Here is a 26,503-nt window from a genome sequence, read left to right on the forward strand (position 1 = left end):
AAAGCCCGACAGACTCCACCAAAAGTCTGCTAGAACTGATACATGAATTCAGCAACGTTGCAGGATACAAAATAAATGTACAGAAATCAGTTGCATTCTTATACACTAATAATGAAGCAACAGAAAGACAAATAAAGAAACTGATCCCGTTCACAATTGCACCAAGAAGCGTAAAATACCGAGGAATAAACCTAACCAAAGATGTAAAAGATCTGTATGCTGAAAACTATAGAAAGCTTATGAAGGAAATTAAAGAAGATACAAAGAAATGGAAAAACACTCCATGCTCATGGGTTGGAAGAATAAATATTGTTAAAATGTCAAGACTACCGAAAGCAATCTACACATTCAATGCAATCCCAATCAAAATTGCACCAGCATTCTTCTCAAAGGAAGAACAAGCAATCCTAAAATTTGTATGGAACCACAAAATACCCTGAATAGCCAAAGTAATATTGAAGAAGAAGAAGATCAAAGCAGGAGGCATCACAATCCCAGACTTTAGCCTCTACTACAAAGCTGAAATCATCAAGACAGCATAGTATTGGCACAAAAACAGACACATAGACCAATGGAATAGAATAGAAAACCCAGAATTAGACCCACAAAAGTATGGCCAACTAATCTTTGACAAAGCAGGAAAGAATATCCAATGGAAAAAAGACAGTCTCTTTAACAAATGGTGCTGGGAAAACTGGACAGCAACACACAGAAGAATGAAACTAGACCACTTTCTTATACCACTCACAAAAATAAACTCAAAATGGATAAAGGACCTGAATGTGAGACAGGAAACCATCAAAACCCTAGAGGAGAAAGCAGGAAAAAAACCTCTCTGACCTCAGCCACAGCAATTTCTTACTTGACACATTTCCAAAGGCAAGAGAATTAAAAGCAAAAATGAACTATTGGGACCTCATGAAAATAAAGAGCTTCTACACTGCAAAGGAAACAATCAACAAAACTAAAAGGAAACTGACGGAATGGGAAAAGATATTTGCAACTGGCATATCGGACAAAGGGCTAGTATCCAAAATCTATAATTAACTCACCAAACTCCACTCCCAAAAAAACAAATAATCCAGTGAAGAAATGGGCAGAAAACATGAATAGACACTTCTCTAAAGATATCCAGATGGCCAAAGGCACATGAAAAGATGCTCAATATCACTCCTCATCAGGGAAATACAAATCAAAACCACACTGAGATACTACCTCACGCCAGTCAGAGTGGCTAAAATGAAATATCAGGAGATGCTGGCGAGGATGTGGAGAAATGGGAACCCTCTTGTACTGTTAGTGGGAATGCAAACTGGTGCAGGCACTCTGGAAAACTGTGGAGGTTCCTCAAAAAATTAAAAATAGATATACCCTATGACCAAGCAATAGCACTGCTAGGAATTTACCCAAGGGATACAGGAGTGCTGATGCATAGGGGCACACGTACCCTAATGTTTTTAGCAGCACTTTCAACAGTAGCCAAATTATGGAAAGAGACTAAATGTCCATCAACTGACGAATGGATAAAGAAATTGTGGTTTATATACACAATGGAATACTACATGGCAATGGGAAAGAATGAAATATGGCCTTTTGTAGCAATGTGGATGGAACTGGAGAGTGTTATGCTAAGTGAAATAAGTTAGGCAGAGAAAGACAGATACCATATGTTTTCACTCTCTGTGGATCATGAGAAACTTTACAGAAGACCATGGGGGAGGGAAGGAAAGAAAAAAGTTAGAGAGGGAGGGAGACAAATCATAAGAGACTCTTAAAAACTGAGAATAAACTGAGGGTTGTTGGGGGGTGGGAGGGAGGGGAAAGTGGGGTGATGGGCATTGAGGAGAGCGCCTGTTGGGATGAGCACTGGGTGTTGTATGGAAACCAATTTGACAATAAATTTCATAAAATAAACAAAATAAAATGAGCTTGATAGGATCAATGTCGGTATGCATTCAACATCATGTGCTGTAATGGCTTGAGCATAATTGGACTGGAATGGCTATTCACTGCCAAGCAATCTTTATACCTCTTTTGGGGGTGCTCATTTATCCTGTGACCTCTTCACTCTCTGTTCTCATTTGGTCTCCCTCTTGCTTCCTGGCGCTGCAGAAGGGTAAGTATAGCTGATTGCCTCCAGACGTCCCAGCCTCCCAGCTGCAGTTAGCCATGCCAGGGGAGGCTGGCGTCTGGTCATCAATGGGTTTTGATCTGTAACATGAGCAAGGCCTCCAGTGTAGCTGGTCAGGTACCTGCTACCTCACTGTTCAGGAGAGGTATGGTGGCCAACCCAGTGAAATCAGTATAAATCTGATGTTCCATACTCCACTCCAAAAAAGTTATGTGGCACTGGGCTGCCCCCTCAGGACAAGGACTACAGTGACCATGACATCAAGTCAGTCTGCCGTGTATCCTTCGTGGGGGAAGAGCAGGAGATGGAAACTGCCTAGTCAATATCCTCTTTCCCATCTCCCCCTCCTGCTTGTGATCAGAACCCCAATTGTTCAAAGCTTCCTCATTCCCACAAGTAGTTCATGAGACTCAACGGTGACTGGATTCATCTCAAGCTCCTGGGGAGTATCCTGGAGACTGAAGGCCAATCTGTGCACAACCCTGGAACTACAGCTGTATTCCAGGCACAGAGGGTCGCGTGTCTTAACTTCGGCCGATCAGACTGATGAAAAGACCTAACGCTGGGATCCAGAGAAATAGTGTGCTCTCATGACGCCATCTGAAAGCCATGGGAACACAACCTTCAGGGGAAATCAAAGCTGTGAGGGCACAGCGCAAACAGGAAGATCCTGCACCCGGAGGGCAGTATTGAGCAACTAAAACAACCAAGCAGGAAGCCAGCCCCACTTCTGATCTCTCTCTTCCTTCAACAGTATGTGTCAGTATCATTGGACCATCCCAGCCAATATGAGTGGTGATATCGAGCTGGCTGGCAACATGAAAACGTTTTCCAGATTCACCTGTGTAATATTTCTTTTGCACAAAAAGTTTGAATTTCTGTATGAAGATGTTTCAGTAGAATCCTAAGAGGAGGTCATTGTCATGCAACTGTGAAGACATACATTTCTTAGAGATTTGGGTCTAAATACTGTTCCTATGGCTATGTGGCTATTTCCTATAGTTTCAGTTTATGCAAATAAACTAATTTATATACATGTACACACATATGCAAAACTGTAAAAATTACAGTACTGGTCCATGCTCCCCCCTCACCCTTGATTTTAGTCTCAAAGATCAAATTTTTGGACCCAGGGCTGTTAAACAGAAAATGAAACAGCTCATGTCCAATGGGCTGACACCACTCTGCAGCTCATGAAAACCTGCAATGCCCAGCTGGGTTCTTCATCTTTTTTTTTTTTTAATTACCACTTCTAATTCTCTATTATCATAGAGGGGTATTTTAATTTTATTATGGAATATATCCTTTTTCTGATTAGGGAATTATTAGATATCAAAAAGTAATGATTTCTTGATTGATCTGAATAGGTTATGTTTATCAGCACAAGTATTTTTAACTCAAGAAGGATAATATTTTTGTTCCTCTCACATTTGAAAGTTTGAATTAAGGGATATAAACTTCCTTAAGACAATGTAAATTCACAGTTGAAAACCACTTAAATAAATATTACAATTGAATATATTGAAAATAAAAGACCGAATATTAATTCACATAAAATATAGTTTATAAAAATTTTCAACATACCATCATGGTTTGATTGCCATCAAACATCATTGGTATATATATTTTCCCCCTTCTTCAGATAAAAACTTATGCATACATGAACTACTGTTTGTAATAAAAATGGCAAAAAAAAAAGTAAGCTCCTTTCAAGCAAGGGTTTTATGAACAGATAACTCTAGAATAAATGAATGAAAAATGTGTTTGAAAATGCACACAACGCATGTGTCAAATGAGGCTGGCATTAAATATAAATATATCAATATTCATACATATGGCTTAAAAGCAAGTGCTTTAACGCTGTTAGAAAAATCAAGTGACCCCATTTTAAGGTAACATATGATTCCTGATGTTCTCAGACTTTAATCCTAATGTTTATTTTGTTTTAAAAAACTTCAGAACCTTAAAAGCAGACTGCTAAGTGAAACAAGTCAATCTGAAAAAGCTACACACTATACCATCCCAACTCTATGACACTGTGAAAAATGCAAAAGTATAAAGACAACAAACAAACAAACAAACAAACAAACAAAAGCTATGGTTACCAGGGGTTAAGTGGGAGAGATGGATGAATAGATGGGACACTGGATTTCTAGGGAATTCTAGAATATTCTGTATGATACTAAAATGGTAGATACATTCATCAAAATCCACAGAACATATAATACCAACAGTGAGCCCTTATGTAAACCATGAGCTTAGTTAATGGTATCCTAAAAACTATTGCCACACAGATTGTAACATATGCACCAAAATCATACAAGATGTTAATAATAGGGAAAACTGGGAGAGTTGACATATATGAGGCTTTATGTACTTTGAGTCAAGTTTTCCATAAACCGAAAGCTTCTAGAATATTATAAAATCCATTAACACTACATAATCATAAAAGAAACAATTCAACAATAACATACATCAATTGTAAATATTTATATGTCCAGCATGGGAGTACCCAAATACATAAAGCAGCTATTAACAAACAAAAAGGAAGAAATTGATAGTAATACAATAATAGTGGGAGACTTTAACAGACCACTAACATCAATGAATAGATCATACAAACATAAAATCAACAAGAAACAATGGCTTTGAATGACATGTTGTATCAGATGGACCTAACAGATATATTCAAAACATTCCATTCAAAAATAGTGGAACACGCATTCTTTTCAAGTGCACATGGAACATTCTCTGGAATAGCTCACATATTAAGTCATAAAACAGGTCTCAAATATTTTGAAAATATTGAAGTCATATCATGCATCTTTTCAAAAACAATGCTATGAAACTACAAATCAACCACAAGAAAAAAATCTGCAAAGACCACAAGTACATGAAAGTTAAATGTTTTCATGCTACTAAACAATGAATGGGTCAACCAAGAAATCAAAGAGGAAATTAAAAAATACATGGATACAAATGAAAAACAAAACAAAACAACAACGATCCAAAATCTTTGGGATACAGCAAAAGCTGTTCTAAGAGGAAAGATTATAGCAATACAGGTCTGCCTCAAGAAGGGGGAAAGAAAAAAACAAATCTGAAATAAACCACCTAACCTTACATATAAAGGAGCTAGATAAAAGGAGAAAAAACAAAGCCCCAAAATAACAGAAGGAAATAATAAACATTAGAGTAGAAATAAATGAAATAGAAACTAGAAAAGCAATAGAACAGATAAATAAGGGGTGCCTGGGTGGCTCAGTCAGGTAAGCATCCCACTTCGGCTCAGGTCAAGATCTCGCAGTTTATTGGTTCAAGCCCTGTGTCAGGGTCTATGCTGACAGCTCAGAGCCTGGAGCCTGCTTCGGATTCTGTGTCTCATTCTCTCTCTGCCCCCCCCCCCACTTGTGCTCTGTCTCTCTGTGTCTCTCAAAACTAAATAAAAAATGTAAAAAAATTTTTTTTAAAAAGAACAGATAAATGAAACCTGGAGCCAGTTATTTGAAAAGATGAGCAAAATTGATAAGCCTTTCGCAAGACTCATTGAAAGGGAGAGAGAATGCAAACAAAATCAGAAATGAAAGAAAAGAAATAAAAACCAACACCACAAAAATACAGATGATTATGAGAGTATTAGGAACAATTACATTTCAAATTTTGAAATGCCTAGAAGAAAGGGATAAATTCCTAAAAACATATAGCATCCAAAAGCTGAATCACGAAGAAACAGAAAATTTGAACAGACTGATTATCAGCAATAAAACTGAAACAGTCATTTAAAAACTCCTAGGAAAAACAAGCCCAAGACCAGATGGCTTCACAGGTGAATTCTACCAAACATATTTAAAAAATAATTAATACAGGGGTGCCTGGGTGGCTCAGTTGGTTAAGCGTCCAACTTTGGCTCAGGTCATGACCTCACGGTCCGTGAGTTTGAGCCCCACGTGGAGTTATATGCAGACAGCTCCGAGCCTGGAGCCTGCTTCAGATTCTGTTTTTCCCTCTCTCTCTGCCCCTCCCCCACTCACACTTTGTCTCTCTTGCTCTCAAAAATAAACATTAAAAACATTTTAAAAAATTAAAAATAGTTATTTTTTTCACACTTTTCTAAAAAATAGAAGAGGAAGAAAAGTTTCCAAATTCGTTCTATGAGACCATCATTACCCTGATACTAAAACCAGATAAAGACACTACAGGAAAAGAAAACTATAGGCCAATATCGGTAAACATAGATGCAAAAATCCTGAACAAAATATAAGTAACCAAAATCCAACAGTACATTAAAAAAGAATAATTCACCATGATAAAATGGGATTTATTCCCAGGATACAAGTTTGTTTCAATATTTACAAATCAATCAATGTGATAACACTCCATCAAGAAGAGTAGATGAAAACTATATGACATTTCAAGAGATGGAGAAAAAGCATTTGACAAAACACAAATCCATTAACGACAAAAACCCTCCAGAAAGTAGATTTAGAGGGAATATGCCTCAACATAATAACTGCCATATATGAAGAACACATAGCTAATATCATCATCATTGATGAAAAACTGAGAGCTTTTCTCCTAAGATTAGGAACAAAACAAGGATGTCCACTCTCACCAGTGTTATTTAACATAGTACTGGACATCACAGCCTCAGCAATTACACAAGGAAAAGAAAGAAAACACATCCATACTGGTAAGGAAGAAGTAAAACTGTCACTATTTGCAGATGACATGATACTTTATATAGAAAACCCTGAAGACTCCATCAAAAAGCTACTAGATTGAGAAATAAATTCAGTAAAGGCACAGGGTACAAAATCAATATCCAGAAATCTGTTGCATTTCCATACACTAATAATGAAGTAACAGCAAGAGAAATAAGGAAATTGTTAAAATGTCCATACTTCCCAAAGTAATCTACAGATTTAGTGCAATCCCTCTCCAAACACCAACGGCATTTTCCACAGAACTAGAAAAAATAATCCTAAAATTTGTATGGAACCACAAAAGACCCCAAATAGCCACAATGATCTTGGGAAAGAAAAGCAAACCTGGAGGTATCACATCTCAGATATATTGCAAAGCTGTTCTAATCTAAATAGTATGGTAGTGGCACAAAAACAGACATATAGATCAATGGAAGTCCAGAAATATATGCATGATTATATGGTCAATTAATCTACAACAAGGGGATCAACAATGGGAAAAAGATAGTCTCTTCAACCAAAGATGCTGGCAAAAGCAGACAGGTACATGCAAAACAATAAAACTAGACCACTTTCTCACACCAGGCACAAAAATAAACTTGAAATTGATTAAGGAACTAAATGTGAGACCTCAAAATGTAAGAATCCCAGGAGAGAGTACAGGCAGTAATTTCTCAGATATTGGCTGTAGCAACATTTTTCTAGATATGTCTCCTGAGACAAGGAAAACAAAAGCAAAAACAAACTACTGGGACTACATCAAAATAAAAGGATTTTGGGATGCCTGGGTGGCTCAGTTGGTTAAGCGTCCGACTTTGGCTCAGGTCATGATCTCGTAGTTCCTGAGTTCGAGCTCTGTGTTGGGCTCTGTGCTAACAGCTCAGAGCCTGGAGCCTGCTTCAGATTCTGTGTGTCCCTCTCTCTCTGCCCCTCCTCCACTCACACTCTGTCTCTCACTCTCTCTGTCAAAAATAAACATTAAAAGGCTTTTTACACAGCAAAACAAACAAAAAAATTAAGGAAAACAAAAAATAAAACACAAAAGAACAAACTAAAGAATGACCTAGTGAATGGAAGAAGATATTTGCAAATGACCTACCTATACAATAAGGGGGAGTACACAAAATATATAAAGAACTTACACCGTGGAACAACAACAACAACAAAAACCCACAAATAATCCAAATAAAAATGATCGGGAAAAAAAATGGGCAGAAGCCATGAACTGATATTTCTCCAAAGAAGAAATACAGTTGGCCAACAGACGCATGAAAAGATGCTCAACATCATTAATCATCAAGAAATACAAATCAAGGGGCGCCTGGGTGGCGCAGTCGGTTAAGCGTCCGACTTCAGCCAGGTCACGATCTCGCGGTCCGTGAGTTCGAGCCCTGCGTCAGGCTCTGGGCTGACGGCTCGGAGCCTGGAGCCTGTTTCCGATTCTGTGTCTCCCTCTCTCTCTGCCCCTCCCCCGTTCATGCTCTGTCTCTCTCTGTCCCAAAAATAAATAAACGTTGGAAAAAAAAAAAATTAAAAAAAAAAAAAAAAAAAGAAATACAAATCAAAACCACAATGATATATTACATCATACCTGTGTGAATGGCCAAGATCAACAACATAAGAGACAGTAAATGTTGGTGAAGATGTGGAGAAAAAGGACCCATCTTGCACTGTAGGTGGAAATGAAAATTGGTGAAGCTACTGTGGAAAACAGTATGGAGATTCCTCAAAAAAATTAAAAGCCATATGGTCCAGAAATTCCACTACTGGGTATTTACCCAAAGAATACAAAAACACTAATTTGGAAAGATACATGCACCTCTATATTTATTGCAGCATTATTTCCAACAGCCAGTATATGGAGGCAAAGGAAAGAGTCCACTCACAGATGTATGGATAAAGAAAATGTGGTGTATGTATGTATATACAATGCTAAGTAAAATAAATCAGTCCAAGAAAGACAAATACCATATGATTTCACTCATATGAGGAATTTAAGAAACAAAACAAAGGAACGAAAAAACAAGAAATAAAAAACCAGACTCTTAGCTATAGAGAACACACTGGTGGCTACCAGAGGGGAGGTGGGTGGGCGATGGGTGAAATGGGCAATTGGGATTAAGGAGTGTGCTTGTCATGATAAGCACAAAATAATGTACAGAATTGTTGAACCACTGTACTGCACACCTGAAACTAACATAACACTGTATGCTAACTATACTACATTATTTTAATTAAACAAATATAAAGTCCACGAATTAAAAAAAATTCCTCAGCCCTTTTTGGCCTTTCTACCCATCATACTGTGTCCCTTCAGCAGCAATGAACTAATGCTCAGAAATGCTTATTCCCATTTACACATGACACTTCGATCATTGTGCCGTAGATACCCTAGGGCTTTTCTAAGAGAGCTTACGACACTTGGCCAGACGTTAAACTTCGGTTCAGGAGGCAACATGAAGAGCTGAGTTAAAATTATGGGGTTTCCAGAACTGTCTAAGCAAATTAATCTTATTAACAATTGGATTTTACCCATTAGCAGTCGAAAACCGTTCACAGGTTCTTCCTTGCCAACCAAGTCACGTCCAAACTCTGTGGCCAAAAGCATATGGTGATGTTTCTGTATTAGAATGAAATCTACTGAAACTTTCTACAGAATATGTATTTGCTCAAGAACGGATAACGTACTTTACTGTTCTTATTTTGAGGGAATACACATAGTCTCCAAAAACGGGTTTTACTGGCATCATTAGTCTTTATGCAATTATTTCTATAAAGTAAGTGTGGCACATATTTGGTGGGAATTATTAGGTTTTCCTTTAAATTTTTGGAGAGAACATTAGTCTTTTAGTTCTCCTGGTGGTTACCTGAATCCACTTAAATATGCTTATATTTCTTTTGCTTGATGTGAGTTTAAAAGAAAAAATGTCTATCGAAAGCCTGGAATTAAAAATGAGAAAAATCAGCATTTCACCTTTAGGATATCTTGTTTTCACTTCCTTTTTAAAAAAGATTTTATTCTAAGCAACCTCTACACCCAACGTGGGGCTCGAACTCACAACCCCGAGATCAGGATTCACGCACTCCACCAACTGAGCCACCTGAGTGCCCCATCTTGGTTTCACTTCCAACTGCATTTGCTGGAATGCTTTTTTTTTTAGTTAGTTGCACCATTCTTGGTATATCGTCATGATTGCTGGAATTCCTTTTCGCCTCCATGACCGTAATTCCCAGAGGCATCACCATGGTTGTGTACTTAAGCCTATCCTTTAACTTTTCAGTGAATCCTGCACACTGCTGCTCTCGGTTGGTGGGGATTCGACCTCTCTCTGCCAGTTTTCATCATAAACATACATCCCCTGAATTGTATGTTTGCACATACTACTACCCTTTTAAATTTATGGGCAGTTTTGACTACATTTTTGGAACACATAGGCTTTCTTTGAAGAATTTTTATATATTGTTCCACTGTCTTCTAGTACTTTGTGTCTCACAGACAAATCTTACACTCCTAGATTTTTTCCCCCTGAATTTCCACAGAGTTCTTTACAAAACTTAAAATACCATTAACTTACTAGAATATTTGTTAATTGACCTACAGAAGCACAGCTTTGGGCTTCACTGTGCTACTTTTTGGTCTGCAAATTCACATTTCTCTGTATTCTGGAAATTTTACCTTGAATCATACATTTGGGTATGTTTTTATGTCCCATTCACTGCTGAATCTTGGCACGGCACCAGTTTTACTGATGGCCTCATCTCTCCTCTCTGTCTCTCAATCTCTTTCTGTCTCTGTCTCTCTCATACTTACTTTTCATTGTCATTTATTTCTGAGGCTCTGCCCCCTTACTTTTCATTCCCATGTAATGTATTATCAGTTTTTCCTTAATGCCGTATCTCTCTTCTTTAAATTCTCATTTCAGAGAAGCAAGATTTTTTTTTTTTTCACCGATCTGATTTGTTGTACAGGGGTCTGTTCCCAGTTTTGGCTGCTGGGTAGTATGTCTTCACTGATCTTAGGCTATTCTGTTTTTCCTTACAGAATCTTTTTCAAGACCCATGGCTGGCTACCACCTTTTCAAGCAGTATTGTGTCTCATGTTAGAAGGAGGAGATGTCTATCTGGACCGAGGTACGTGAGCAAAATCTGGGGGAGTAGGCAGAAGGAGCGAAAGCAATGGGCAGCTTAAGTTCCAGGCTGTGCCTTGGAGGGTTTTCTTAACTGCACCTGCACGATGGCTCAGCCTTGTCCGGCCTGAAAGCAAGTTATCTGGGCTCATGCCGAATGTTTGCAAGTGGGCATTGCATCTTGAGCTTATCTGCACTACAGATTAGTGATTGCATGAGTATGGGACACCTGTCGGTTTCTCCTCCCTTTGCCAAACAGTCTGCTCTGGGTAAAGACTGCCTTCAGACTTTTTTTGTTAATGACTACCCCCACCTCCTGTCCTGTGCCATGACAGAAACATGATGTAAGGAGGCTTCCCAAAGCAGCCTATGGACATTGACCTGACTCGTGTAAGCAAGGAATCATTGCTTTTCCTTTCAACGGGTGCTGCCCACTTTGGAGAACTCTGAGTTACGCAGAAAAAAGGTGTCTTCTCTTGGTGTCGTCTGTCGTTGTCAAGAAATGTCTCATGCACTTAGCCATCTTTCTGCACCTACTGTGATCTAGGAATCTAGGAGATCCTCTAGGGGATCTCTAGTTTCATCAGTGATAACATTTCTTTGTTTTTAAGTCTCTGGTATGCCTTGGGTTGGTTTCATAAAAGAAACGGGACAGGCATATGTGTATACGACCATTTAGAATTGAAAGAGTAATTCCTTTCTTTGAATCCAGTCATCTTTTTTCCTCCCCAATGAATTCAATACCAGAGACAGAAGACTTGAAGACAATATCCAACAATGTAAGTCCACACCATCATGGGTGTAGGCATAGAACACTCTAAGAGAGTAACGATGCATCTCTTGATGCTACTGGAGATAGTCTGTGAAAAATATTGTTAGTGAGGACAAAGAGCTCCAGCAATAAACCTGATGGAGAATTTCACCTCTGTAAGAAGGATGGTCTATATGGAGAATTTCACCTCCGTAAGAAGGATGGTCTATATGGAGAATTTCACCTCCGTAAGAAGGATGGTCTATATGGAGAATTTCACCTACGTAAGAAGGATGGTCTATATGGAGAATTTCACCTCCGTAAGAAGGATGGTATAAAAGCCACAGTAATTGTTTTTCTTTAATTCAAAACAATTAGATTGCCTACGTAGATAGCCACATTCAATTTTTTTCTAAGCCCTTTTGATCAAAATGTACCAAAGGATATATATTTCCCCATTTTTTACCTTAATTTCTATTTTTTCCATTTCCTCCTGATTTTGCCCACAGAGTGCATTTTCCCTGTTGGAGCTCGAAGTGCTGTTGTCCAACAAGTCTGCTGGCCCAGAGTTAAAATGAGGTGAAGTGCGATTTTGGAAAGGGGAGTTAAAGGTATTTAAAGTTACTGCTTATAACAGTTGCTTACTTCAAAAAATTAAAAGGTTTAAAAGGAAGGGAGGGTTCTTCCCACTACTATTGCCCAATAGGTAGGGAGAATAATCACAACTGAGAAATAGACCAACATAATTGTCAAAATTCATACCATTATGGTTGGGTGGAAATTAATGTTATTTAGTAACTTCATATTGTAATGGATTTATACTGAAGTAAAAAAAAAAAGCGAGTTGAGGGGAAATAATCATACACTTAAAGGAGAAGTAAATCCTATGTTTAACTTAGCGCTCCATATCCCAGTGGGAAGAACACTGTTCTTTCCTTTGCTTGTTCCTCTTTTCTAATGCAGGAAGGTTTTCTCTTCTTTTCTTTTTTTTTTTTTTTAAGGATGGCAACTTGAGTCAGTCATCACCAAGGTTTATTTTAGAATTAATCTGATATTTATGAGCTTATCTTACAACAAAACTGTCTTTAAAAAAATGGCTAATGATGCCAGCCTGGAAATGACTACCCAATGGCAAGTGCAAAGACTTTATATCTATAGGTGCTGCTGGGGGTAACTGTTCCTTTGGAGGTATAACGTTGACATTCTTCTGGGAAAATTCTGACTCTGCTAAGTGAAGAAAATGGCACAGAATAATGCCTCTTTTTCTATAGTCTCTCCAAGCCACCATTTGGTTTGGGGTATGATTAGGAAGACCAGCCATTCCAATCTTTTTTTTTTTTTTTAAAGAATTTAACATTTATTCATTTCTGAGAGAGACACAGAGTGTGAATGGCGGAGGGGCAGAGAGAGAGGGAGACACAGAATCCAAAGCAGGTTCCAGGCTCCAAGCTGTCAGCACAGAGCCCGATGCGAAGCTCAAACTCGTGAACCGCGAGATAACGACCTGAGCTGAAGTCATATGCTGAACCGACGGAGCCCCCGAGGCGCCCCTTTTCCTCAGTTTTACAGGGTTAGGTGTGTGCGTGTGTGTATGTGTGTGTAATCTTAAGAGGTGTATATAGATTTCCTTCTGTCAGTGTACCACCTCTGAACCCCACAGGTAAGGGCAGGGCTTGAGGCCCAGCAAACAACATCACACAGCCATCTCCCATTTGCATACTTTGTCCAAACAAGGCTGAACATTCAGCACAGAGGAAATCTCATGGCCATGAATGCCTGGGCTCTGTGTCACAGCCCCACCTGTGGGCATTGGTCTGGAGACAAGATTTGTTCTGTTTTGTTTTACGAACTAGGGTTGCACACCAAGCCCCATCTGTACTTTTCCCAGGAAAACTGGCCCAGCGTGGATCACCCTCATTTGCAGAGTCTGAGCTGTAGGCATCCCTGCCACCCCAGAGCTTGGCGCCTGCCCTAGGAAGTGGTTTAGGACAGGATGCCCTGGCCCGATCTAAGCCCACCATTGAGAAGAACCAGCTGAATTGAAAGTTTGCTGCCACAGGGCTAGACGCAAAAGAATACACTGCCTTGGGAAGCATCTCCATAAAAAGGCTGTTACAACAACAAAGGATCACGGCACTCACTTTGCCCGACAGTTGAGGGCATGCACTTCGCAGAACCTGATCTTGCTGTGTTTGTGCTGGCCATGGTGAGAGCTTTGCTGAGTTTTCAAAGAACAGAGCAGGCTCTGAGTATTCCAGGAAAAAACAAACAAACAAAACAGACCAAGTGCTTGACGAAACAAGACCAGGCATGCAGTACTAGACTATAAAGAACGTAACTGGGTTCCTCCGGTATTTAAGAAAGGCTCCTTGCAGCTCAGAGGAAAGTTTCCTAACTGCAGGCCCCAATGGGCACACTGACCTCCTGCACAGAATAATCAAATCATAGGAGATAGCACTAAGGAGACTGTGGATGCCCATGGTTGTCCCTTTCCTGTGACCCTGCTCCCCTTTGTAGCCCCCCTCCTCCCTCCTTTCCCATCTGGACTCCTACTACCCTCAACCTCTCCAGCGCCCTGTGAAGTACCCACTCAAATCTATCTCCTCTGCTCCCAAGCTTCCTATTCAAAAGCCCTTCACTACTTACCCTCCTGCATCAAAATCTTATTCCCTCTTGTGAGCAGTTCTGAGCTAAAAACGAGGAGGGAGCAGTCTCATCAAGGAGGTTAAGAGGGCAGTCACGTTCTCACGGGTGTTTGCAAGGGGATTAAGGGACGTGTTTGTAGCTGTCAGCAAGGAATTTTGTGCAGAGCAGCAGAGAGCAGGAATGAGCTCCCTCCGGTGCAGGAAGTGAGATTTGGAGGGCGGCAAGAATTTGGGGGGCACTTGAATCCTGCAAGCACAGGTGTGCTTCCTTGCTGAAGTGGTAAACAAACATCTCTTCTGATGAGTGGCATCTAAAAAACTAGGGAGTGTGGCGATGGGAAAGAATTTTAGTTAGCGGGCTATGTTGGATTGGTGGGATTAAATGGATTTGGCGGGGGAGGGAATGCCAATGTGATTCATGGGGAGGTCCTTCCTTTCTGCCTCACCTCTACCAGACCAGCCTCCTGACTCCTTCCCTTTCTCCTGGAGGCCTCATTTCTTGAAAGATGGCAACTCCGTGCACCTCCGATGGGATACAGTTAAGGAGCCTGTGTGGCACGCTTCACCGTCTGGGGCTGAGAAGCTCTGGTGTTTCTGCTCTCAGGCGTTTATTCCACATCAAACCTCAACAAAGACTAAGCACTGCCTCCTGGGTCCTTCTCACCCCGTAGTGACAGCCCCATTTCTTTGCTCCCTGATTAGCAAAACTTCTCAAGAGCCTTCTCCATTCCTGGGTCTGCTTCGCTTTACCCTTGTGCCATCTGCTCCTGACCCCCACCAGTCCCCTGAGCTGATGTGTTCCGGGACAGATAAGCAAGCCCCACGTCCGTTCTCCATCCAGATCTGTCTTGGTATCTTAGCAGCACTGGAAGGGTGACCTTCGCTTTCATGAAATGCTCCTCATGCTTCCCCAACATGTCCCCACCAATTCCCTTCTACTGGTTTCGTGGAACACCTTCTCATCTGTTAAGACCCAGGTTCTCAAAGCTACACATTTTCCTCGGAGCTGAGGATTGGCGTATCTTGCCAAACTACAAAATCACAAGGTCAAGAGAAACATAATATGAACCATGAAGTGATTTCAGCTCCTTCTTCCCACCACCGTCACCTTTGTTGGTTCTTCTCACCGACATCACGTGTTGCTAAGTAGGCTAATGATATTTAAAAGTGCATATATTTTACAGTAGAAAATGGACTGACTCCACTGATTCATTGGGCACACTCTAAATACTCTGTGGAGACCCTCACCGATCATTTGTCCAAATTGCGTAATTGGTTAGAAAGACAGGAAGATGCTTTTATACGTGCTAACTGGACAGACACAGGACTGTTGGTAAAAAGTGCCAAAGACAATGGAATTTGTGGGATTTCATCACACAGCAAACTTCTCCCAAGACCTTCTGTTCTGATGGCTTCTTGTTTTTAAATTTGTTTTCTAGTTTTATTTTCTTGAGAGAGAGAGAGAGAGAGAGAGAGAACAAGAATCCCAAGTAGGCTTAACACGAGGAGCCTGATGTGGGGCTCAAACTCACGAATCTGAGAAATCATGACTTAAGCTGAAATCAAGAGTGGGACACTTAACCGACGGAGCCACCCAGGATTTTTTTTTTTTTACTTTTTCCCTCTGATGGTTACAAAAAAATGCTGCTGTGAACACTTGTGTACAAATTTTTGTGTGGATGTATGTTATTATGAATTCCTGGGTTGTATGGTCCATGTATGTTTTAGTTTTTGAGAAAACAGCCAGGCTTTGAGGGACTTCTGATTTCACCTTAAATGCCACTTGTACAGTGAGGCCCCCTCCTTGACCCTGTAAGCCTCCCAATTAAATTAGGTGCCCACTGCTGTTCTTAGATTCTGTTCTTGCACTTTGCAGTGTTTGTGACAATTTACAGTTGCACCTTTCAGTGTGTGATTCCTTCCTGTGTCTCCCATAGTAAATTACATGTCGCATGGAGGAATCTGGGCCATATCCATGCAGTCTACATCGCTGGGAAATAAAACAGGGGGAATTGGGTGGCACTTGTTTTCCCCTTGAACTCTCAGAATGCGTTTTGACCTATTCCTTCAAGGAGGTTCTGGCCAGGGAAAGTCGGATGAGTGTTCACAGCTAACATGAAGGAGGAGACAGCATATGGGTCTGCAGGCACTGTCACAGGACTCGATCTGCCTGTCCTGGGACCCTGGGAACAATGTAGGTCATGCACTCAAGGCTGACTTCCATCATCTTAGTAGCAACTGTTCCCTGGATGTGGTGAGGTGATGGTAGGACAGGCCGTTTGCAGATCATGGTTTGGAGGAAAGAAATCAAGGTAGAGAAATAGAGCTGACATTGGAAATACTTTAAGGGAGGGGAGTGATTGGTGAAAAGCCTCAGATCTTATACCTTGAGAGGTATTAAAAACACCCTCCCTCAGAATAACCACATGACATTCTTGAGGAACTTTGAGCCTAGGGATAGGATGACTTCCAAGAGCTACCGTGTGCCTAGAAACACCCATGGACGATTACTGACACCACTCCGGTCTTGAATTGGCTAATGACTTGCTTACAGACAAGACTGTGCATCAGTAAGAACATCAGCAGAGAACAAACAGCTCATCACACAGGCCTGATAAGTACTTGCAAAGAAAGGGCACTCAGGAATGACATTTTACAGTGTTTTCTGAAGGTACGTTGAGAATACCCAAGTCCAGAGTAATGAGGGAGTTGTCTCATGCATAGACAAGCGGAAGCATCCCAAGACCTTAATATTTTCCCAATTAAATTGGCATCTCAAACTTGTTTAGAGACAGTATTTTTCGTGGTAAAAATTGCTAGTACAGCTAAGGCAGGTATGTGTTCGGTTCTGCCTGCCTTACACAGTGTGCGCAGATAGATACTCAATGTAGCCCATATGGGCTGCGTCTACACCGGTGACAATGGAACATCAAATATCGTTTTAACTCGACCAAGAAAATGTATTTCTTTCCCTGTGGTTATAGGTAATTATGTAGGGAACAGCAATGTTTTTGGAGCATGAAGGGAGTATAACTTATAACCCTGCTCCTCAGTCCCACTGCTTCATAATGGAGTGGCCTTTGAGTTACATAACCTAATTGCACATCATTTTCTGTGCATTTTCTTGGAGGTAAGAGAGGGGAAGCTGGGAGTACTCTCAGCCACTACGTGCAGCAGACAGAAACAAAGCAAAAGGCGAGGACGTGCGTTCATAAATAAAAAGTGCCTACCTCACGATGGCACTCAACAAATGTTAGACGACCTACTTTATGCAGAAATGTAGTGTTTTGCAATTTTCAAGTGATCTGCGTATGTGAATACTTTATCCTAATTAAAACTGTTTTCCGTGAGTTTTTCATACTTCAGCAACTATCTGTGTCTTTGCCTTTGTTCTCAAGGGAAGTGTTTTTCTACAAGAGGCAAGCGAGTCTTGGGTTTGGCTTCAGAGAAGACATACAGAATGTACCCACAGAGCACAGGAGAAGGAAAGGTCTCCTCCAGGGACACGACTCTGCTGGAGCTCTGTGCTAGGCCTTCTGTGGATCCCCAGGTTCTTGGCCCTCCTGGTTCTCTGGATTTCTGGTATACCTGATTCTGGGTGGCTGACTCCTTCAGGCTGGTTCTCACTGTGCCTGGCTTCGGGGCTAAGTTAGAATTCTAATCCTTTCTAGCTGTGTGTGCTGGGACTCCAAGCCATCCCAGAGGCCATGCCGACACTAGTTTCTCACCCATCCTGCCAGCTCACTCATCTCCCCAGTCCCCCAGCCCTCTCGGTGGTGGCACAGCCCAGGCCCGTGCACAATTCATGGCTACATGCATGGTCAAGAGTTCACCCTTTTCTCTTCGGGTGTGTGGAAGGGACCCCAAGAGGTAAGCCTGGGCGTGCTGGAAGAGATGATGACCGAGTGGCTTAGTGATACATTAAGCAGGCCACAGACTCAGGGGATCTACAGAGTTCACATGGATCAAAGCAAACCATTCCTCAGATGACCAAAGACCATGAACAAAATCTTAGCAGCAGCTGGAGAAAAGAGACAGACTGCTTACACACGTAGGACCAATAACTGGTAATTTAATCAAAATGATGGAAGCCATAGAACAGGAAACTGTATCTTTAAAGAGTAAGAGGAAATTCATTTCAAACCACAATTCAACATCCAGTGAAGCCAGCCTTAAAAAGTGGTGAGATGGGCATGTTTAGACAAACAACCGAGATAATCTGTCATCATCAAATCCATCTATGTGAACACTCAATAGCACTGTTGACTGAGATTTCTGGAACAATGATACAAGTTTACTGATTAGTTGGTTTCCATTTTTGTTGTAGAATTTTACACGGAATGTCTGTTTTACCACCTAGTACCCACCTAACATAGCAAAGATAGCTCTTATTTAGTTAAATATGTATCCATAATTTATTCAGACTTTGAGTATCAAATGCATACCCACTCTTTCCTAGAATGGATTTTGAAAATAAGCCATTTTAAGTGACTTTGTGTTATATATGACACAAACTCATCCCTTTATTCAGGTTTTTCGTAAGTACATATATTTGATGGCATGTTTCCCAATGCCTCATGCTTGTTAAGGGACTAGAGACATTAGAATATTTAAATAGTCGTTTATAATTTGTATGCCCTAGAGAAATATATTACTAAGATTATGGCAACTAGTTGCAAATACTTTGATGTAAAATATTCATTTCGCATGGGATGTGCGAGAAATGCACGTAGAATTTGGTAATCGTGGGTTTCAGTCAACAAAAAGCAATGCTTTGATACAATGCCTTAATACTAATGGGACAGTTTCAGTCTCCAAAACCACCTTGTGTGAGGCACCTGCCATTCTGTAGAGAACCAGGAAGACAGAGGTGACTATTTAGTCCTTTCACCACCACTCGGGTCAAAAAATGCACAGAACAAATTAGCTGATTCGAGGGGCAATCAAATCAGATGAGGCGGCACCATGATGTGGGTGCAACTCACACATTTCTACCTCACAGCATACGCACTTGATAAATACCCTCCGATGCGGTGTCTCTTGGTTGTATGTGTCCTGTGATGCCCTCCACGTAGCTCGTAAATAATCTCTCTTGAGTTAACTCAATCCGGATGAGTGTTTCTGATGAAAAGTTACAATAGTGATTACATCCTGTGGCTAAGGAAGGACATACAAGTGCTATGTGCACAATATCCTATTAAAAAGACTCACGGGAAACCAGAATATTGTGAGCTGTCCTGAAGATCTATCTGGTCTTCCATCACCAGATATCATTTGTCAATCAAATCTCTTTAATCCACGGAAACTACTAGAGTTCTGTGTTTGTTATTCCCATCCCACGTGTGACGTCAGTCACTCCTTCAGCCCAACGCCCTAGAGCGTACGTTACCCCCATGTCACGGGCAAGGAATCAGAGGTGGGGGTGACAACTTTTTAGTGGTGGAGCTGAGATCTGATTTGAACTCTAACTGGAAATCCTTTGCCAAACCACACTTCATCTTCTCTTTACAAACTATGGCAATAATGATGCTGCTGCTGCTGCTGATAATAATGATTGATAATAACTGTAAAGACCGCTAGGGATAAACTTAGGTCAGAACGCCTTCATATAAGGCCAAAGAGGTTCTGGACTTCATCCTGTGGAATAAGGGAGTGTACACAACATTAAGTAGAGGAATGGATACACAATTTTTTTTTATTATAAAACTCATTCCAAGTGCAAATTTGTTTTTAAACATTGGTAACACCATTCAAAGCATGGGAAATTCAGCATCAAAGTATTATACTCAAAGAAACAGGAACCTCAGTGGCCAAGCACTGAACACTGTTGCACAGCAGAAACGATCCGCGTCTTTTTTTTTTTTTAATGTTTATTTACTTTTGAGACAGAGAGACACAGAGCATGAGGAGGGGAGGAGCAGAGAGAGAGGGAGACACAGAATGTGAAGCAGGCGCCAGGCTCTGAGCTGTCAGCACAAAATCCCGATGCGGGGCTCAAACTCATGAACTGTGAGGTCATGACCTGAGCCGAGGTTAGACACTCAACCGACTGTATGTCTTGATAAAGACAATTCTCTCCAGTGTAAAGCAGGTCTCTACTAGACCTCCTCTCTTGTCTACAGGTCGCTGAACTCTGAGCGCTAATTGGTAGAACTCTAAGACACAGTGATTAGTAAGACCTTCCAAATGTTACATATGTTTCACTGATGGGGAATTAAGAACAGACCGACAGCATCACCTCTCAGGGACGTCATCACTACCAAATGTTTCTGAAAAGGTACAGCGGATGGGCAAACACTAGCTGCCCGTGAGGGCAACCCTGCGTAGTCCCCTGATCCCTGCATGTCCCTAATAGAGCACACTTTAGTGCACTAAGAAAGCACGATGATCCTTGAAACTTTCTCGGCGGGAGTCACTGCGGTCTCCATTGTGTTTAATGATACCTCTGTGAGACGGATGGGTGCTTAGTGTGATCCCATCACTAAAAGGCACTGAAGCCATCAGCATGATGGAGGACAATAAGCAAGAACAGGTGTGCCTTGGCCAACCACCAGCACTTTCCTTTGTACAAAAAAGTAAGAGTGTCACCGCCATCTTGGTTAGAAGAACAAAAGTAACAGCGACGTATCTGATATCAAATTTACCCCAGGGGAAAGTGCACAGGGATCTACAAATACGTCATTGAGAGAAGCACGAAAGCTCTTTGTGTTATTGATGCAAAATGGCTTAAGAATTAGAAAACACACCAGGGCGCCTGGGTGGCTCAGTAGGTTGAGAGTCCAACTTCAGCTCAGGTCAGGATCTCACAGTGTGCGAGTTTGAGCCCCACATCAGGCTCTGTGCTGAGAGCTCAGAGCCTGGAGCCTGCTTCAGATTCTGTGTCTCCCTCTCTCTCTGCCCCTCCCCTGCTCATGCTCTGTCTCTGTCTCAGAAATAAATAAACATTAAAAAAAATTTTTTTTAAAGAATTATAAAACACACGTATTTTGGAAGGAGATCCCAAACCCAACAAGTGACCATTTCACAGACAGCCTCTGTTGCAGGCAAAGACAGCGATGTGTCCTTATAATACATGAATGCCATTTTATGGTGTGAGTACTGTTTGGCTTTAAAAAAAAAAAAAAGGTCAAAGAGTGACACGTATGTTTTATGTTTGTTAGAGGATATATGTTTTTAAAAAGGTTGAAATGAAACTCCCATAGGAACGTAATGTCGAACCAGCGTCAAAGATTTTATTCAACTTGATTAACTGGCGAGGGATCCGGTAAGACGTTACAAGCAGCTTGAGGGAGAATTCAGAGAGCAGATCCATACACCGGCGATCATGAATGTTGAAATGAATCTCTGAATGGATACAAAACTGGTCAACAGCCGGAGGCAAGGCATGAACAGATGTACCCTGAAATACATCACCAGCATTTTTCCACCATTTGCACTTGGAAATTTGCTCAACGACCATGTGTGACACACCAGCAGGCCAGATGCACCCTGGGATTGCGTTCTTCTCGCATATTCCGGTGCCTTTCTCAATTTTCCCACCACAAAACATCAAGTAAATCTATTAAAAGGAGCTCACTGCCAAAGTAGAATTATTCCAAAAATGTGCTAATAAGGCTCTCGGTCGTGGTAAGCATGCACTCTGAATTCAAGTTATATGTGCATCGAAGACTGTGCTAGAAAGAATACATGTTTTTAGAGTCAGGGGATGATTTTTTTGTTTTTATTTTTTTGAGGTAGAAAGGACATCTTCCAATGTGGACGTGCACATAGACATAATAAGATGTGGGCTGCAGGTATGCTCACACTGAAAAGAAACTCAGGATGTCACGGTTCAGAGGTGGTGTCTGAGTAGAGGTGCACAGAGAGGTTCTGAGGGCACAGAAGGACTGTGAATGCTGCTGATAACGAGGATGATTTCTCAGGGCTCATCCGTGACATGGCTTTTCCACTCAGATTGCAGAACAAATGCGATTACCATCTCACGTTTATCAGCTCCTTTGGCACATTACGACCAATACTTAAGAAAGAAAATAGCATAGGAAACATATAAATATATATGTACATACATATATACATATATATATATACATAACCATATACATATATGTATGCATATTTTACATTTTCCAGCCAGGATTTAGAAAAAGTAAAAGAGGGGCTCCTGGGTGGCTCATTCAGTTGAATCTGTAACCCTTGATTTCAGCTCGGGTTGTGGGATCGAGCCCTGCATAGGGCTCTGTGCTGAGTATGGACCCTGCTTATGGTTTTCTCCCTCTCTCTAAAACAAAACAAAACAAGACAAAATAAAAACACAAAAACTACAAAGGCAGGCAGAAATGAACACATATATAATTTCATTTTGTGGTGGACACGTTAGTATTTGCATACACACGGGCGTATGTAAACACATACCTATATATAAACGCCCATGTATTTGTCCATACGCACACATATACATACATGCACAGGCGCTCACAAGCATGTGTACGTCTGTCCATTTGCCGTGTGTGACTGCTACAGGATTCCTCAAACACCGAGACACTGTGTGTTCATTCACGTGCTCTACGACTATGCACGTGAGCGTTTCGGTCTGCGCTGCGGGCCATCTCTGCTTTGCCGTGTCTCAGCTGTGACGCCGCGGTTTGTCAGCACTGGCCAGAGGAGGCCAAGCCCACGTGGGATGGGAAGCCACACATAATGGGCTGGGAGGACCGCTGGCTCACGGGGTGATTGCCTGGGTGCCACGGGTCACCCGGGTGGGCGCCGCGGCCACAGCGGGCCGCTCACTCGTAGCGCGGCAAACCAAACAGCTCGGGCTGGAAATCCTGCAGGGAATCCAGCACCAGCGTGGCCTTGGACGTCAAATGGCGCTGCAGATTTCGGTCTGGAACCATGACCACCTGCATGCCGGCTGCAAGGGCCGCGTCCACGCCGTTGGGAGCGTCTTCAAAGACGAGGCACTGTAGGGTGAGGAAGAAAAACAGGGTTGAGACGGCCTTTTTCCTAACCAGGCGCTTAGACCGGGTTTTCAAGGTATTTATTATTGACATGCCCGGTCGGCTGTGTCACCGTGCGGACCGAGACGGAAACGAGGTGCAGGCTTTCCAGTCTGGCACGGTGGGTGAGGCCAGCACGCCTGTTCGCAAGCGTGGTCCTGTGGGGCTTCGCACAGCTGCTACTTTGGAGGGGACAGGTTTCCATTCAGAGCAGGAGAGTGAATCGTGCGGGCACATGAGACACGCTTTTCAAATGCAAGCGCACTTCACGGCTGGTGGTGTGTCAGGCTGTGCACTTTGGGAACTGAATGGTTACAGCGCTGGCGTGAAAGGCTGAGCCTGTACTGGGCTGAGGCGTGCGACAAAAGTTTCTCGGCTCCAAAGCCGTGTGCCGCCACGTGTGATCTCTCCTTCAGGTCACCGTGCGAACCCACCTCGTCATCGGGGTGACTGCCACCCCGTCAGGCACCCACGGTTTTTTTTAATGTTTATTTCTGAGAGACACAGACACAGAGCAAGAGTAGGGGAGGGACAGAGAGGGACACGCAGAATTGGAAGCACTCTCCAGGCTCCGAGCCGTCAGCACAGAGTCCGATGCGGGGCTCGAACTCACGAACCGAGATATCGCGACCTGAGGTGAAGTCGGTCATTTAACCGACTGAGCCACCCAGGCGCCCCAAGATGCCTACATTTAAAATTGGGTGTCCGTGCACAGTGCTTATCAGGCAGCTCCCAGACATCCCGTCATGTGACCAGCACCACGGGATGGCTCCCATCAGGAGTCTCTCCAAACGCGAGGTCTCACATCCATGCAACGGTCGATCGGCCAGTCATCCTACATCACTGTCTGCACAGGGGAGACACGCATCCAGAAAGTTCCCTGGGGACCTGGAAACAGCTTCATGAATTCTCTCTTGGTAACGTTCTATTCTTGCAGGGGCCAGACTTCTGGAGACAGGGCTCTGGGCACAGCTGTGAGATGCTCTCCCCGTGTCCCCGCTGTGTCCTTTGCTGACTCACAAGTGCCAGCACGTGCCAAGGTCACACCTATCCACCCACCCGGCCCGTGTTGTCCTGCCTTCATCACGAGAACCTTGTCCCCAGCGGGCAGTCGCAGCTCACTGCGCTGGTGACCCGGGGGCTCCCGGACATCAGCGTCAGTGCCATGAACTACGAGTTCTGCATCCTCTCATGCCTGTAGGTCGCTGGAAAACACACGCCCACACTCCCTCACTGACACACATGTACACATTCATATGCTCACAGAAACTCGCAGAGACCTATATATGCACACTCATGTACACCGTCACAGCACTCAGATATGCAAACCCACGCTCACAGAGATGCATGCATGCATGCACACTCAAACTCGCAAACACACACGTGCGCACGCAAATACTTGCACACAGAGAAACCCACAGATACACATGCACGCTCACCAACACTCATGCGTGCACGCGCGCGCGCGCGCACACACACACACACACACACACACACACACACTCCTACAGTCTTTCCTGTTGCAGTGTTCCGTAGCAAGTATACTTTTCCACCCCCCCTCCTTCCTTTCCAGCTGGGCCGAGATCTCCTCGGCCCCCTCCCCCAGGGGCAGAAGCCAGGGCTGAATGAGCTCCTGGGCATCAGAATGACCCCCCGGCTTCAGCAGGGGGCCACCTTCAGGGACTAAGCTGGTATACCCCAGAGACGGGGCTTTGAGCAGTAGAAACCAGACACACTGGACAAACAGGACACTTAGCTCCTCTGCCTTCCTTCCGAGAACTTAACAAGGCCTCCGGCTTTTCTTCAAGTTCCCTGCTTCTGCCGTTGAGTCAACGGTCTCCATCAGACGGGAGGCAGAGTGGGCTGACAACGGGCAGGCTTGTCTTTTTAGCTCTCTGCCTCAGACTTCTTGCTGGTGACAGTTCCGTCCCTGCCTTTTTACAGTTACGACCTCACTGCATTCTAAATGTCCTCGACTGCTTTACGTGGGGTCAGGGATGGGCACCGAAATGTCCAGCGGCCTCGTGTTTTTAAACTATGCCCTGTGTCCTCCGAGAATTTGGGAGCTTTGTGCAGTCCAGCTGTGAAACGTCGGCTGGAAGAGAGGAAGAGGTTTTGGTGATCCCTTGGGGTAGCCGTGCTTGGCCAAAGTCACAAAAGCAGCGTCTACTCTGCATCTGGGAGGCTCATCGCTGTGGGGAGACCCGGAAACCGCGGCACCTGCCGAACAGGGCTCCACACTTCTGTCCCCCACCCAGAACGCCACCGAGCGCCCACGCCTGACAGCTCCTTTGCAGACGCCGCTGTGTTTGTCCCGGGAAATACAAGAGGGGGCACGAGTGACGAGGAAAGGCGTCCCAGGTGCTCTCGGCACGGGGCAGGGAAAGTTCCTGAGGATACTTCCTTTCAGCCTGGCGTTCCCTCAGTGGGAGGACACTGGGCGGGAAAGGCGGGCTAGCGCGGGAGCAAGCCGCGTGCGGGGCCGGAGACAGCTCCGTACCTGCAAGTCAACCAGAGCGGCCAGGGGCACCCGGGGGGCTCGGTCGCTTACCCACCCCCCCCCCCAGCTCTTCATTTCAGCTCAGGTCAGGATGTCACGGTTCATGAAATTGAGCCTGCGTTGGCCTTCGTGCTGACAGTGTGGAGCCTGCTCAGGGCTCGCTCTCTCTCTCTCTCTCTCTCTCTGCCCCACTCCTGCTCATGCTCTCTCTCAAAATAAATAAATACACCTAAAATTTTTTTTTTTAAAAATCAGAGCGGCCAGATGCAGGACAGGTTAACTGACAGGTTAACGTGGCCGGCTTCACCGCCAGCCACGTGTGTGCCTGGATTGTTACGATGCCGTCATTCCTGGACTTGTACGTTTTCCTGTTTCTTCGCAGAGGCAGAACCGCAAAGCACAAGCACCACTATATTTCGAAGCACTCAGAAAAGCGTCTCAAAAGCTTTTTGTGTCCCTTGTACGGCCTGTGTCTTGACTCCTAAGATCTCATGTATTTCCATGGACGCGTGGGAGGAAAGAGCCCAGCGTGTAAACACCTAGGCATTTTATGAATACTCATACTATAGCTTATCTACCTATTGAAACCCAGAAATAAATCTCTGAAATTTCCCTGAAGTGACTCTATTAATCATAACTCGAAGAACGTA

The 26,503-nt window shown here is 43.0% G+C and overlaps 1 protein-coding gene across 3 annotated transcripts in view; it reads right to left on the reverse strand.

Moving 5' to 3' along the window:
- Positions 1-26,503, reverse strand: part of LOC115507884 (pseudouridine 5'-phosphatase) — a 174,369-nt gene that overhangs the window by 70,324 nt on the left and 77,542 nt on the right. Inside the window, exon 4 of one of the 3 annotated variants that reach the window (XM_030306412.1) lies at positions 22,684-23,317. The exons of 1 other annotated variant lie outside the window; for it this stretch is intronic. In XM_030306412.1, coding sequence (XP_030162272.1) covers positions 23,141-23,317 — 177 coding nt within the window. In that variant the 3' untranslated portion in view covers positions 22,684-23,140. Of the gene's footprint in view, positions 1-22,683; positions 23,318-24,026; positions 25,449-26,503 lie in introns of those variants that run through there. One more of the 3 variants, XM_030306413.1, reaches the window with a different exon arrangement.

Source organism: Lynx canadensis, chromosome X (genome assembly GCF_007474595.2).
Source record: "Lynx canadensis isolate LIC74 chromosome X, mLynCan4.pri.v2, whole genome shotgun sequence".
Classification (NCBI taxonomy): domain Eukaryota; kingdom Metazoa; phylum Chordata; class Mammalia; order Carnivora; family Felidae; genus Lynx; species Lynx canadensis.